Genomic DNA, 15,529 nt, shown 5'->3' on the forward strand with positions numbered 1-15,529 from the left:
TCACCCAACTAGAGCGTCTGTCTGGAAACTACATCCTTCCACAACATCGACACTGCAGCTGTATTTTATTATAGACAAATGGGGAAACAAATCAAATAATTCTAAGCTATTGAGTCCAAAATATCCGAAACTGAATTGCCCTAGCCGTGTTCTTCAGGCCAGCAAAAGACATAAGAGAAATGACAAACAACAAATTAAATTCTGCATTTTTATTATTATTATTATTATTATTATTACAACATACACTCCATAATTATTAGCTTACAATATATGTAAACTGCAGGAATTCAAAAATATCTTTGAGGGGACAGTTCACCGAGAGCCTATTCAGCACAAAAGCACTATTAAAATTCTTTGGTACTTTAATAAATAATGGTTAATAAAACGTTTTTACAAATACATATAGGCTTGAATATGTTCCTTGCTTGAGTTAGTTTCTAAACGTAAATGTAATTGTAGTTCTTATGTATTATTGCACTTTTATAAAGCTTTTACGCAACAACCTTCAGACCGTTCACCATAGACACAAAGACAGCCATGCAGAAAGTGCCTACTCCCAGCTGTAAAGCATGGTGGTGGATCTGTGATGCTGTGGGGCCGTTTTGCTTGTAAAGACCCTGGTCAACTTGTTCAGATACATGACATCATGGACTCAGCAGGAAAGAACCAGCAGAAATAAAATCAAAACCCGACTGCCTCAGCAAGGAACCTTAAAAAGGGCCATGGTTGGACCTTCCAGGAGGACAGGGACCCAACACGCACCTCAGAATCAACAGAACATTATTTCACTGACCACGGAATTAAGGTTTTGTCATGGCCTTCCCAGTTCCCTGACCTGAACCCCATAGAAAACCTGTGGGACGAGCTGAAGAGAACAGTCCAGAGTGTGGACCTCTGAATCTGAAGGATCTGGAGAGATTCTGTGTGGAGGAATGGCCCTGTGTCTCATTAAGCACTAGAGGAGAAGACTCTTTAGAGGCTGCAAGAAGTATTAAATGGCATGGTGCCATCAACTGTGGCACATATGGATTTGAGAAAAATATTTATTTCATGATGAAATATATCTAAAAAATATTAGATTTTTGTTAATATTATGAATGAAATCAAATGAAAGACCAAAAGGATACACAGCAAGAATGCTTTTTTTTTTTAAACAGTCGATTTTGCTAATGCTCAGTAGGGCTGACAATATTTGTAAAGGGCACTATAGGATAATTTATAGGCTATGAATCCATTCATTCATCAACCTCTTAATCACTTTGACAGGTTCTACCAAATGACTAAATAAACAAACATAATACAACAAGGTCAAGTGAGTATTAAAATGAATTACTAACAAAGCATCACATGTTGGGTCTCAATTCAAAATCAACATAAGTAACAGATGAAACATTAAATCCTTTATAGAACATAAATCTTATCACATTGTTTATACTAATAAATGTTAATTAATACAAAAATATTGAAAATAAAAAAAAGTTCCTTTGGATGTATATTTGTAATTGGGAAATGTCTGGAAGCATCTTCTTTTCCTCAGGCTTCAGGAACCTTTTGCCTTTATCTGGCAATACAGGGTCATGGAGACAACCATTGCAGAAAGCTAAAAGTAAAAAAATGCAAAAAAGAGAAAGGTTAACTTGACAAAAACGCCCGCTTGACATCGGTATTTCTTCAATAGCAAAGGCAGACCTGGGCTGCGTTTTAAAATAGCATACAGCCTAATGTATACTGCATACTGCACCAGCATACTGCATTCAACTCATAGTAGTACATAGGGGTGGGCAATATGGTGATTTTTTATCGTTATCATGATACATTTTGATACAATATGACTATGAGCATATCATGGGTATCATTAGTACTTAAAGAAAACTCAATAACAGCACAATTGGATTTGGACTGCACTGCTGTGTCTGATCCACTTGTGCCAGCACGGCAGCTGCTAACACACCACCTCCACGCCAGTTTCACCGGAGTGCTGAGAGTGATCCGCCACCAAAATAATGCCTGCTCTGTGGGGGTCCTGACTATTTAAGAACAGGATAAAAGGGGGGCTAACTAACAGAAGTATCAGAGAAACAGATGCACTACAGTTTGTAATTGTAGAACTACAAAGTGCAGCTATATAGTAAATGTATAAAACAGACAAGGAATATAAAAACAAGGAGTTGTTCTTAATGAAGGGGCTTATCGGTATAAGTAAAAAGCCTCTATTTTGATTGCTGCTTTGTCTCTTATTCAAAAAAGCAGTACAGGCTGAAACACTCCTTATAATGTGAAATGAATGGGCGAAGCTAAACTGCTGTAGACTGAATAGACAGATATATAGTCATTTGCAAAGTTTTGGGTGCCTATGGTCAAAATAAGATCATATCGCATGCAGAGAACACGTCTGCACACTTTAACGCACAATTACTACGTACTACGAAAAATAAATAAAACATAATATGTGGTCTGCACAAAGGTTTGTTCTCTGTAGAAGATGCATTAAAAGGAGAGATGTGGTTCTTTGCTACTGTTAGCTTGTGTGTGATGTCAGCACTTCCTTTAAAGGGCTCATATCTTAGAGAAAAAAAAAAAAACTAACTTTCTCTAGTATTATGAAATAAAATAGTTTCATGTAGTATATAAACACTGTTCAATTTTCAAAATGTATGGTCAGTTCTGAGTCTACATCTTCCATAAATAAAAACTAACCTGCAAAAACAGCCAATTTTTTTTATTCACTGTTTTTGTGATGTCACAGAAAATGACATACAGTAGAAATTAATGTTTGAACGCTCCTATTAAATGACCTGCTTTGTTCATTTTCCAAATGAAAATAAGTTAAATGAGAAATGCTTCAGTTCAATTAACACACAGACATTAGCAACTGGTTAAATCTAGAACACTGACCATAACCGTACATCATGAACATTAAAGTTCTCTATAACTCATATCAATAAATGTTAGCTGGCTTGCTGGTTGCTAACAATGCTCACTACTTTGAACCTTGAAGGCAATTCCAAGCTCAGACTTCACAATACCGAGTTGAACACTATAATAGTATGCCACCATTAGAAGTCCTCCAATAGTATAGCACAGGCAGTGTGTGTGGTCTTAGATGAGGAATATGTGACCAATGTAGCCAGGTATCTCTGACATACTGGAGAAATTCATGTTGGTCACATACTGTATAGGACTTATGGACACAGTCAGCACATGTGCAGTATGTAGTAGGCTATTTCAAACAAAGCCCTGGTCTGCTTGCTTGCAGTCAGACTTTAAAAACTGGCCAGCAGATAAATTACCTCGAGAATGGCAATTCCCAGAGCCACACCTATGATGACAACCGAATTTGAGTCAAACCATTTAACCAGTGCCGGGTAACACCCAGTAACATTCTGAGAAGAAAACATGTAAAACCACGTTAGAAAGAGGGGAAAAAGGGAAAATGTGAGCCAAGTTAACACTTTAGATGGAAAAAAAAAGTTTATAAACTGTGTGAAATGTAAAAATGCTATAATTAGGATATAAAACATGACAGGAAAACAGGAAAGTGAGTAGCACTGCCTGATTAAAAAACATTAAATTGAAAGGATTCTGACTGTAGTTTCAATCTACAAAGTGAAGTGTAAAGTCGTCAAGCTTTACCGCAGCTGTGGCGTTGACTTTTAAGCAGGGGGTAACCACACAGCACTGGGATGGATAGGTGGCGTTTTGGCTAAAAGGTGAACCTGTGAAATCCGTGTAGTTGTTGAATCCACAGCACTTCAGCTACAAGAGAACATAAAGCGCATCAAATCTTATTCAACAAGACAAACTGCTACCTGAATTTTAATACATGTACTTCAAGCTGTTTGTGATGATCAGCTTAATGCCAAAGTAATTCAGAGTGGTTTGATGTGAAGGGATTCATTTTGGAGAAACCCAAAGAATCAGAATTGTTCATAGTAGTGGTGATGGAAACTACTATGTTTGAAGCATATAATGCAGGGAGGGGGAACTGAAGGCCAGTGTCCAGCACAGTTTATTGGTTTCCTTTCTATAGCAGACCAACCAAACCTGGTAATTAGCCAATGAGTTGAATCAGGTGTGCTTAAGCAGGAAAATCACCAAACTGCGCAGGAACCCAGCCTTTCAGGACTGGAGTTCCCAACCCCTTGTTTAAAGCCTCCAAGAATGTTCTTCACAGAAACATTACATGAAATGGTTATAAATAGGTCGCCTGATATGTGAGACATTATTATTATTATTTATTTTTTTAAATCACTCTTTGTGGAGAGATACACGCAGAGTGTTTTAAGGCAAAATAGCAACCAAAGGAAATGCATCTTTTCCAGTACTTTACCATTAGAACCATTTCTGCCAACTGTGTTTGCATGCTGTGGAATTAGACCTCCGTATTTAACCCATCTGTGCAGTGAAACACCCACATACATGCACACTAGTGAACACACACACTAGGGGGCAGTGAGCACGCTTGCCCGGAGCAGTGGGCAGCCCTATCCACGGCGCCCGGGGAGCAATTGGGGGTTAGGTGCCTTGCTCAAGGGCACTTGTCATGGACTGTCAGCCGAGGGGATCGAACTGGTGACCTTCCGGTCACAGGGCTAATTCCCTAACCTCCAGCCCACGACTGCCCCCCACATTTTCCACATTACATTAAACAAAAAAAAAAAAACCAAACAAACAACAAAAATAAATAAATGAATTAATAATAATAATAATAATAATAATAATAATGATGATGACAACAACAATAACAAACATGCAGATTTTAAAGGTTGCGCTACAATTCTCTGTAGTCAATATAGATTACAAACCGTGTCCATGAGAGCATTCAGGAGGCCAGTGACATCTTTATCAACTCCATAACCCTTTTTGACGGTTTCCACAATATTGACCCCGACTTGACTGATCAGGCTTTGAATCTGAGAGATATGGGATAAAAATTAGTTGTAATTTTACAGTAGTTTATACATTAGTGCTGGAAACTGTGTCCTGCTGTGAAATATGCACTGCATGTTTCTAAGCAGACTAAGCTTTAAAGCGGCCATCCGCACCTAAAAAGACCAGTTTTGTTGACTTACCAGTCCCTTAAAAACTAGAAGCACAACTGCTCCAGCCACCTCAGCAATGAAGACAATCAGTATGATGGTGAAAAACTGAGGAGAGTGAGAGAAAGAGAGCAGGAACAATAAGAAAAGGCAGCAAAGAGATGGAACTACTTGGCTTGATTCTATAAGGAGCCAGTTTCAGATAGTATAACAGAAAACTAAACAAAACCTGATCCTAATTTGTAGTACATATAATAACAGTATTAGTATTATTTACCTACTAATATTATGATTAATAACAAGCAGATTGATGTACATTTGGAATAGGAGGTATTAAGTTTAAATTATATTAAATTTGTCTTGCATTTAAGCCTCTTAAAAAGGCGACATCAGGTAAAAACAAGCCTCTCCCCAAGAAAGCTCAGTATTTACAGTTACCATCCAAGACCTAGTTTGGCTAATTAATCCATTAAATTGAATTCATTCAATTAAATCAGGTGTACTGCTTATGGAATTGAATAATTCCATGCAATAACTGGAGAGCACTGCAACAAAACATTGTGCTCTTCTAACTGTGTTCTAATCAATATGTCAACAACTTAAAAAATAAAATAAATAAATAAAATGTTATATTTCGTCATATTTATGCTTATTTGTATATATTCTAATGTTATATGGACCATGGTTAAAAAAAAAAACCCCAAAAAAACCCAAAACAAAACCCAATAAAATATGCAGACCTTATGTTTAGAGTTCTACACATTTACAAGGACTGTGTTGTGATCTTTTTAAACCCAAGGCATTAATCAAGATAGAAATCTTTTAGTTTCAATTAAAAAAAAAGAAAAGAAAACTTTAATCAATATTTTTCATGTCACTGTCAAACGCAGCAGTTTTAGTTCATATTTAGCCGTATTTATCCACATCCCTTTATTTTAGAGCAGGAAATGCATCCCTGTCCCTCTTGGCCACATGGTGAGCGCTTACATAGATCCCACTGTTCTGAAGTAAATACATCCCAAAATCTGAAGATTTTATGATTTTAATGTATGTTGAAAAAAACTGTTGAAAGCTCAACTTAGTTCAACTTGTTTCTACCGAAACATTTAATAAAGTTTCGGTGGTCTTATGATAGTTTTGTTAGTGCCCAAATGGAATGTTTATTTTATTTTTTTTTTTTTAATGACTGAAGATATCAATTTATTATAAACCATCCAAGAGAAGTAAACAGTTTAAAAAGCATGTTTTTAACTTGAAGAGGTTTTATGATTAATAATGAGTTTGAAAGGCTAAAGGAATGCCTACTTTGCCTAGCAGTGCTATGTTACCAGCTGCTGTGGTGACAGCAGACCTACCATCAGCAGCATGCACTTGCTCTCCCGCACTGCGCCACAGCAACCCAGGAAGCCGAGCAACAGCAGCACGGAGCCCAGCGCGATCAGCAGGTAGCCCACGTTCAGCACCTGCTTCAGATCAGATGGTGCGCCGTCCAGGTTCTGCAGAAAACTCAGGATAGAGCCTTTGTCCACCTTCACCCAGATGCCCACTGCTAGGACACCGACTCCGGCCAGCTTTGCAGGAGAGAGAGAGGGAGGGAGGGAGGGAGAGAGAGAGAGAGAGAGAGAGAGAGAGAGAGAGAGAGAGAGAGAGAGAGAGAGAGAGAGAGAGAGAGAGAGAGAGAGAGAGAGAGAGAGAGAGAGAGAGAGAGAGAGAGAGAGAGAGAGAGAGAGAGAGAGAGAGAGAGAGAGAGAGAGAGAGAGAGAGAGAGAGAGAGAGAGAGAGAGAGAGAGAGAGAGAGAGAGAGAGAGAGAGAGAGAGAGAGAGAAATAGTGCTATACAGAACACTATTAAACTATTAATAACATTTGTAAAGCCCTGTTTAAGTTGGAGTAGTTTTATCTGCAATATCTGTAGGTTTTTTCTTACTAGTCCAAAAAGTAATAGTTCCAAAGTGAATGTAAGTCAGAGAACCCAGAGCTCCTTCAGTAATAGTAGTCCTGTTCGAATTGACCTCATGGTAGAGTAATAACGAAAACTGCATGGCTCACTCATCAACTTAGTCACTATTTGCTACACAGCATTTGTGTTGTAGTGAACGACTGGGGCTCCGCCACGGACCGACAAAAAGATTTAGCATTGAAAACTCAAATAATGCTGCTGCCACACCATATGGACCATTTCTAATAGGGAGTTTAGGGATTCAGAGTGTAGTCTTACATCGTCTTATCGTTATTGAGTGTGGCACCTGTCGTGTACTGATGATGTGTGCATCCAGGTTATGGCATTTCAGTCCAGGTAATCTACGGTCAGTCTGAGGAAACTGTAGAGATACTTTGTCCCATAAGAATTAGCCAGTCAACTCCTTGATTTATATTACCGCACCTCCTCTGGTCAAAGTAACCCAGGTCCATTAGTTTCATACACCAACACGCAAGTTTTACTTATCACTAATTTCTTTGCACATGACAGTCAATTTATGGGTGTTTCATCTGCTATAATATATTGTGGTGCACTGCAGGTTTTTAAGAATAGATTGGATGTTCCCCAATATAGTTTTAGACTATAGCAAACCTAAATAGTGCACCATTATATTATGGTTGTAATTTCAATTATAATAAGTAAAATATTGCCCTGTTGGAAGGGCTTCTTAGTCACTACACATTTAATCACACATCATGCATTTCTTCAGTTTTATACCATATCCCTAATGTGTTGTACAACCATTTATCATAAAACAGTAAAACTATTGTACTTACAAAGATGATGCCATTGAAAAGGAACATCATTGATTTCAAAAATCCAAAGCAACCCATCTTCAGGATATCTGCTGCACCTGAGATGAGCACAAATTCAGGTAAAGGCACATTCGTCTGTAATAAGGCCAGTTTTCCAAGCATAATCTGCCAAGATGTAATCTAAAAAGACAGAATTATCTCTGCCTAGACCAGTCAGTGGAGTAAACACCCCACTGCCCAGTCTATGCTTCTTTTTAAATAACACAGAAAGAGTGTAGTGCTTTGAAATGGATCCAAAAGACTCTGCAGCATGACCCAAATGTCATAGTTACCATCACTGTGGAAACTCATTTAACTGAAAGCGTCAATAGCCCAAAACACTGGTTTCATGGTCCATAGGCTTACTCCCTCTCTATGGACAAGAGCATGAATTTCCTGTTCAATATCTAACTAGGCTGAACAGGCACAGACACAGACATTTCAGTGTGGGGGAATAACATGCACACAGATTAAACTTAAAGCTGCACTAGGTAAGATTTTTTTTTTTATATAGTTAAAGGAAGTAACATGAGTCATGGAAAAAGCTTGTCATGTTTCTTTGCATATTAATGGTCAACATAAGCTCCAAAAAATGGCTTGAAGCCTCAAATGCAAAATCAAAATGACAAATTTGCAAATTTTCAAAAGAGAAAATGATCTGCTATACAGTCGAGTTTAAACTTCCAGCTAGGATTGCTTTTATGAGACTTCTTGAACTGGAATTGTTCTAGTTGGAATTGAGTCCTGTCCTTTATCTTCACTAAATCTAGTACAGTGCAAAAGGATTAGGGCACAGTTTTTATTTATATGTATATTCATATTGTATTAACCACACAGAGACCACACTGTAGCTTTTTGTGTCATTTAATTTGGTATTTTACTCTACCATTTGACTGGGTATTTACCTCAATTTCCATTTGATTACACATGGATAAAACAAGCTCAGACCACAAGCTGAGATTTATAGACTACACATTATTTTTATTAGAGACCACAATAAAATGGAGATTAAAAGAGCAAGAGAAAAACAAATCAACCTGTATGAGCTTCACGTCACCCTCATGCACAGGCTTTATTACCTTATGTTTTATGTCTGCCCTGTCTGACGGTGTCATGCAAAGCAGTGGTCTAAAGCTGCCGAACCAGGAGCCTATATTCAAATACGTACCAGTACGATGCTAAAGATATGCAAAATGTAGCTTTGTTGATGCTATGAGAAGTATGTTTACCGAAAAATGCGTCCACAGTGTGACCTAGACTACAAATTCTAGTGCATAATTTCTATTTATTTGCCAAGGTTAAAACAGAAGAAAAATATATGTCATAAACTTTGAACATACTACATTTTATTTATTCAGTTTTTCCAATATGTTAAATTCAGCAAGTGAACAGTAAGTGTGAACTAAACTGCAGACGTGTATTCTCTGTAGAGGATGTGTTATCTTATCGTTAATTAGATAATCAACAAAACAACTTTTGCATTCGGCTGTACCTAAAATCACTGTTGTAAGAACATTATGATAGAGTCTCTACAGTGAAAGAGTCTATAGTGACTATCATTCTATTCCATTATTAAGGCATTATTTCTTAAAAAAGGAATGCCTTAAATCTCTCTCTCACTATTATTTATATAAATATACACAGAGAGAGAGAGAGAGAGAGAGAGAGAGAGAGAGAGAGAGAGAGAGAGAGAGAGAGAGAGAGAGAGAGAGAGAGAGAGAGAGAGAGAGAGAGAGAGAGAGAGAGAGAGAGAGAGAGAGACACAGACAGACAGAGACAGAGAGAGAGAGACAGAGAGAGAAAGAGACAGAGAGAGACAGAGAGAGAAAGAGAGAGACAGAGAGAGACAGAGAGAAAGAGAGAGAAAGAGAGAGACAGAGAGAGACAGAGAGAGACAGAGAGAGACAGAGAGAGAAAGAGAGAGTCTGATGATAGAGTCTCTACAGTGAAAGAGTCTATAGTGACTATCATTCTATTCCATTATTAAGGCATTATTTCTTAAAAAAGGAATGCCTTAAATCTCTCTCTCACTATTATTTATATAAATATACACAGAGACAGAGAGAAAGAGAGAGACAGAGAGAGAGACAGAGAGACAGAGAGAGAGACAGAGAGACAGACAGACAGAGAGAGAGAGAGAGAGAGAGAGAGAGAGAGAGAGAGAGAGAGAGAGAGAGAGAGAGAGAGAGAGAGAGAGAGAGAGAGAGAGAGAGAGACAGACAGACAGACAGAGAGAAAAAGAGAGAAAGACAGAGAGAGACAGATGTTGACTTGCTAGTTAAAATAATTCTTGATCTTAATGCAAAAGAGGTGATAAGAAAGGGCTTTTATTTGGCCTGAATGCCTCTTTATAGTGAGGGAGGTGAACCGCGGACAGCCAAAACTGTGGTTTTCTAGAGGCAAATTTAAACGACGGATATTGAAAGCACCCACACTGATAAAGAATACCACAATATCCATTTACTGAACAAGAAGTCACCGTTTAGTATAGTTGCAACTCTGACCGCAGTCAGCCCCTCTATTTTGGCCTGAATGTGTTACATTCTTCTGGCCATCTTCAGGCCTGTGAGCCCCTTTGGAAAGCTTTGTGGGGTTTGAATATGGTTAATGTAAATAGATAAACGTTCATTTTGATGATTTTTTCCCCCGATAATCGGTCGTAGCCACATGATGTCATGAGGTAAAGTTTCATTCATTTCATTTCTGGTTAAAATGGCCACTAAAGTACACGTTATTCATTTTTAGGAGATACTTCTGAGTAGATTAGGTATAAAATAATCCATTTGCATAAGGAAAGTGAAAGTCACAAAAATAAGTGAAAAAAACTGGAATAAAAAAAATAATAATAATTGAAAGATACAGAGAAAACGGGACTCCAAACAACCGTGCAAGACATAGTAGACACCAAAACTGTCACTATCAGCACTAAAAGCTTTCATCCTTGAGAGAAAGGAGAAAAATCAAGCTCCACCTTTACTTCTGATCAGAAAAAAACAGGCGTTTCTGTCCATCCCTCCACCAGGAGAAGAAATGATCTTAAATCTAGTCAATATATCTACTATTTCTCATCATGAAATTGTTGTACATTTACTTAAGTTTGTTGTTGTCAGATTAAGTTATTTCTAAACATTTTTACTTGCTTTAAATGATTCTAGCCGATATAATCAGATAATCTGACTTGTACATAATGGCCATTCTGACTAAAAATTAAATACATGAAAGATGGCCTCTGATATTTGCACAGTGCTCTATGCTAAATTTTTCATCTCAAAATAATGACTTTTTAAAAATATTTTTAGTCACCATGTAAAAATAACTTAATATTTATGATGTAGAAATAATTACTTCAATTTTCACTGATTGAATAATAAAATAAAACAATAACAATTAAAAAACAAGTAATGAAAAACTGCATTTGATTAAAAAAAAATATCTTCAGATTATTCAGTCAACATTTTGAAAATGCCTGTTGCCTTTTCAATTGTGCAAAATTTTTATGATAAATGGACCAAAATGAAACACCTCAAAATTATTTGAAAAAAATGTCTGGTTTAAAGTAAAGTGTGTTTTTACCTTCCCCTGTAAAGTTATCTTGGAGATACAAGGTTTTGTTCTGACAGCAGTGATTCTGTGTGTGTGTGTATAGTATATATATGAACTATAAGTGCTTGAAAATTAAGAAAGCTTCTGAATATAGAAGCTTAAGTTTATTAACCCTGTGACATCAGGCGTTATTGTACACACAAGTATATTTAGACCAGCATGGAGGTCTAGATATTAATCTGTTTTGACCTTAGAAATCTGCAAGTGTCTTTTTAAAGACTTTTTTTTTTTAAAAAGGCAAGCATGAGCAGATTTTCATCAAAGCTTCTTTTGTCAGGTCATTTTCCGTGACCTCGTTCTCAAATTAAAAGTGATTCTCCATTGAAATCTCTTTTATACTAGATGTTCTCTGTACAGCTCTGCTCATAGGTTTACATGTTCTTGGCAAAATCTGACATACGGGTAAAAATTAAAGAAAAAGTAATCATAGAGGACATCACACACATCAAATATCACTCTGAAGAAGCTATATGACATAAAAAACTAAATTCAACCCATGAGTAACGGCAATAATGTACATTACTAGCAGGGTCTTGCTCAATGACCAAGCACATTCTAGGAACCAGTCAAGCAGATCATTGCTTAGGTGGCATCCACAGCTCTTTTCTAATTATATTGACATACATTTCTCACAGACTAATATCAGATATCAAAGTCATCTGAACAAAAAGAGACAGCGACTATTGCAAACAGGCTGCCTTTTATGTTAATGTTTATCTAGCGCTAGAATAACCACATGATCATGGGGGAATGCTGTAATCTCTGGAGATTTTTGCTTTTTCACTCCCCTCTAACGATGCCTAGAGTGCATCATCTACACATGCACAGACACTGCAAGCGGTCAGCGGTTCACCTTTGCATCACACTTGACTAGCCAGTGTTCTATTAACAATCCAGTCACTTGAAAAGAGCCTGAATCTCAAACTCCTTTTTAATAGCTAGACTGCATGTTATACACAGGGTTGGGTGGAATACTTTGAAAAAGGTAGTGATGTGAGGTTTGAACATCTCCCAAAGATGAGTAATGCTGAGATTATTAACTGATTTATCAGTTATGAACATTGATTTATCAGTCTACTCAGGTTCTAGTAGGAACTTCAGTGTTTGTAAAGATTTTTTTTATTGTACATCTTTTATTGTACATTTACATGCTGTGTACTGATTTTAAAGTAGCTAATAAACAAGCATCTTTTTTTTTTTTAAATGGTGAGAAATATATATTATCAAATTAATTAATTTTTTTTTTTTAAATTGGTGGGTATTTATTCTAAAACTTTTTAAAAAAATTCTCCTAATAAAAAATGACAAAGTCACTATATTCTGAAAACTGCCTTTATAAAATGTAACTTGGACTGAATTCGTATTCCCAATACTGGTATTCCAATACATTATAGGCCTGGTCATACAGTGTGTTATGCATATAAACTGAATTATAATTTTTTGTCTATGGCCTGGTGCTTTGTTATTTAGCCCCACAGCCAATAGATGCAATCTCACAGTAAAGGCCTGTTTTTTGCATGTGTATCTCTGAAACATGATACTCAGCTACCCGACATTTCTGAATGCTCTAGACTTATACTGAACTATCAGTGGAATCAAAGAGCCAAAAGCACCATCATGAAAAAGAGTGCTTTGCCTTGTAGGCTGTCCAACTGAATTATTAGAGTTACAGTTCACTGGATCTCTCCCTCTCTTTCACTGTCTGACTTTCTAATTGGCAGTATTTCACACTCTCTTAGGAGCAGTGAACAGAAGTTATGGACACACCTGGTGACGGATACTTCCTGGAGAGATGGAACAAGAGGAACCTGTGGAAATGTGTTTAACGTATATATTTAAAAGGGACACAATAATCAGCATCATCGTTTCATGAAGTAAATGTGCCAGATTTAGCCAAATCGATCATTTTATGAAGGCCATTTAAGAAGTTGTGTTTGGCACCATCATTTGGTCTTTTACAATGTCTAGCATTCCAAATGGCCCATATTCTTTGGCACTTGGAGCCAAACAGAGACTTTCTACCTTCTAATATTATGTCTGTCTGTGGTAGAAGTCCAGAAACGGAGGTTAAAGCAAGCCCACGTGATTCTGTGTAAGAAAGAAATGAACAAAGAGTGGGAGACTTACCTTAAGTAAAATATTCCTGAGTGTTTAGAAAAATAAGCACAGGCTCGTCTTTGTTCCTTTCAGCCTCCCTCACGCTGCCTTGTCCGGAGCAGGCTAGTGCTTGCTAGAGGAGCGGAGAAGAGAAGAGAGCGAGCGGCAGTGACTGTTCTGTTCTTTATCCTCTGTGGAGAAAGTCCTACCTGAGGGGGAGGGTGCACATCGCATCTGGTTACCACAGCAATATAAAAGTCATGCACGCATGCACCTACACACAACAAACATGACTTACTGGCAATGACTGGAGCTTAACTTGGGTCCAAACCACATGATGCTAATGTAGAAGATAAAGCAAATATACAAATTAGCTAAAGGTACATGAAAAGGGAAAAAAAAACTAATTATTAGAATTACTGGACAAGATAACGTTACATTTTCATATTAGGAAGGCTTTTTATCTTTTTTCAGATTGCTCCAGTTTATAGTTATTCAAAAACTCAACTAAACATCAAAGTCAGAGAAGTGAAGGCCTGGAGGATCCTGGCTGAAAAGGACTCAAAGTTACACTTGGAAATCTTTTCCCTCTACAATCTCTGCTTTAAATCTGGGCCTCCAGACTGATGTTTGGTTTAAAGGAAAACAAAAAAAAAATAGGCCAATACTTTACTTGTAAACTACATCAAAATGCAGACTATGCATGCAAGTTCACTGGTCATTTTGGATAGTGAACAAAATAACTAGCTAAATAACTAATAACTAAACATTGAGACCCCTGGCTCCTACCACCACCACCACCACTGCAGCCATCTAGTTTCACATTAAACCAATCTGAATGACCTCTTTATATCTCTAATTTGAAGCTGCACTATATAAGATTTGGGGATTTGGGACCTCTCTGGTGGAAAAGTGTAATTGCACCCAATGTGCAGCAAAACTTCATCATCAGTTGTACTTTGGACCCCTTTCCTAAGAGGATGATGTTAGATCCTAATGTCAGCACATACTGATCAATGCACAATCCTGGGTCCATGACTATATCATGACCTATGGGGTTCAGGCCTATGGTACACTTAAGGCCTTAGGGCTTGCGTCATACAGAGGCCTCAGCTTATGCTCGTGCGTTCATATGGTTAGGTGTAACCCATAGTGACAATGATATCTGATTAGCACTGTTCTAACATTATCTGTTGTTTAGGCTCTATGTTCCTGGACGTCATAAACGTCCTTGAGGGCCCTTGTCCACCTAAATCTCCATTTCATCCAATCCTTTCCCTCTATTGTCTTGTCGCACGATCGGGCGATGGTCATGCCATTTGTGTGTATATAAATGCTATTCTGATTAATAAAGGGGAGAGACTTTCTGAGTACAGACACTGTCTCTGTGGTCATTTGAGTTTCCCCCCACCCTCTCTTAGAAGGACGGAGGGCTTCTGGCTAAGTTCACAGCTTTGGTATTGAGGTCGAACCCTAGAACCTAAAACACGATCAAACGGTTCTAACAGATGAATATGATGATTGCGAGCATGTTGAAAAAACCCAAAACCCAAACCAGCCTTACCAGAAACCTTGAGCTGGAAGAATTTACTTGTGGTGATCAAAAAACAGCACTAGCATCAGCAAGATTTGTTATGAAAACAGGCCCACATATGACGGCGCGGACTCATAGTCAGGACTTTCACACTGTATGTGTTTATGTATCCACACGTAAGAGTAATGAATGGGTTATCATTTTCAATGAAATTCCATCTATATATGTGCTCCTCTCAATCATGTTGAGTCATTTGTATACATGGTCATACTTATACACAGTAAATGGGCCTCATATAAAAGCCAGCTTAATTTATATCTCTTTATAGACTGAACAGAGGTGATCAGTTGCATTTAATAGGCACTCAAATGCAATGGACACATTGTCTAAGCAACACTGTTGGATAAACATTTGTTATTCCACATATTGCCCCACTATGGCAAAAGTTGCTATAAGTGCATACAGGGGGTCATAAATATAAT

The 15,529-nt window shown here is 37.5% G+C and overlaps 1 protein-coding gene across 2 annotated transcripts; it reads right to left on the bottom strand.

Annotated features, from left to right (window-relative positions):
* Nucleotides 1-1,025: 1,025 nt before the first annotated feature.
* On the bottom strand, nt 1,026-13,850 carry LOC108440991 (tetraspanin-1-like). Of its 2 annotated transcripts, XM_017720232.2 has the most exons (9): nt 13,544-13,850; nt 13,184-13,224; nt 7,796-7,872; nt 6,395-6,610; nt 5,073-5,147; nt 4,806-4,913; nt 3,634-3,756; nt 3,291-3,383; nt 1,026-1,600 (listed from the first exon to the last, which is right to left on the bottom strand). In XM_017720232.2, exons 3-9 carry the CDS (start codon nt 7,850-7,852, stop codon nt 1,541-1,543), a joined length of 732 nt encoding a protein of 243 aa, XP_017575721.1. In that variant the 5' UTR covers nt 7,853-7,872; nt 13,184-13,224; nt 13,544-13,850; the 3' UTR covers nt 1,026-1,540. The 2 variants fall into 2 exon arrangements, with proteins under 2 accessions (XP_017575721.1, XP_017575720.1); XM_017720231.2 differs by lacking the exon at nt 13,184-13,224 and having other exon boundaries at nt 13,544-13,849.
* Nucleotides 13,851-15,529: the final 1,679 nt, after the last annotated feature.

The sequence above is a fragment of the Pygocentrus nattereri genome, chromosome 14, assembly GCF_015220715.1.
Source record: "Pygocentrus nattereri isolate fPygNat1 chromosome 14, fPygNat1.pri, whole genome shotgun sequence".
Classification (NCBI taxonomy): Eukaryota; Metazoa; Chordata; class Actinopteri; order Characiformes; family Serrasalmidae; genus Pygocentrus; species Pygocentrus nattereri.

Bases quoted from the DNA above. Each gene is read 5' to 3' on its own strand.
- LOC108440991 (XM_017720232.2), bottom strand. From the start codon at position 7,852: ATGGGTTGCTTTGGATTTTTGAAATCAATGATGTTCCTTTTCAATGGC. The intron at 5,148-6,394 runs GTAGGTCTGCTG...CACTCTCCTCAG, and splicing joins GCAAGTGCATGCTGCTGATG to TTTTTCACCATCATACTGAT. The intron at 4,914-5,072 runs GTAAGTCAACAA...CATATCTCTCAG, and splicing joins TTCTAGTTTTTAAGGGACTG to ATTCAAAGCCTGATCAGTCA.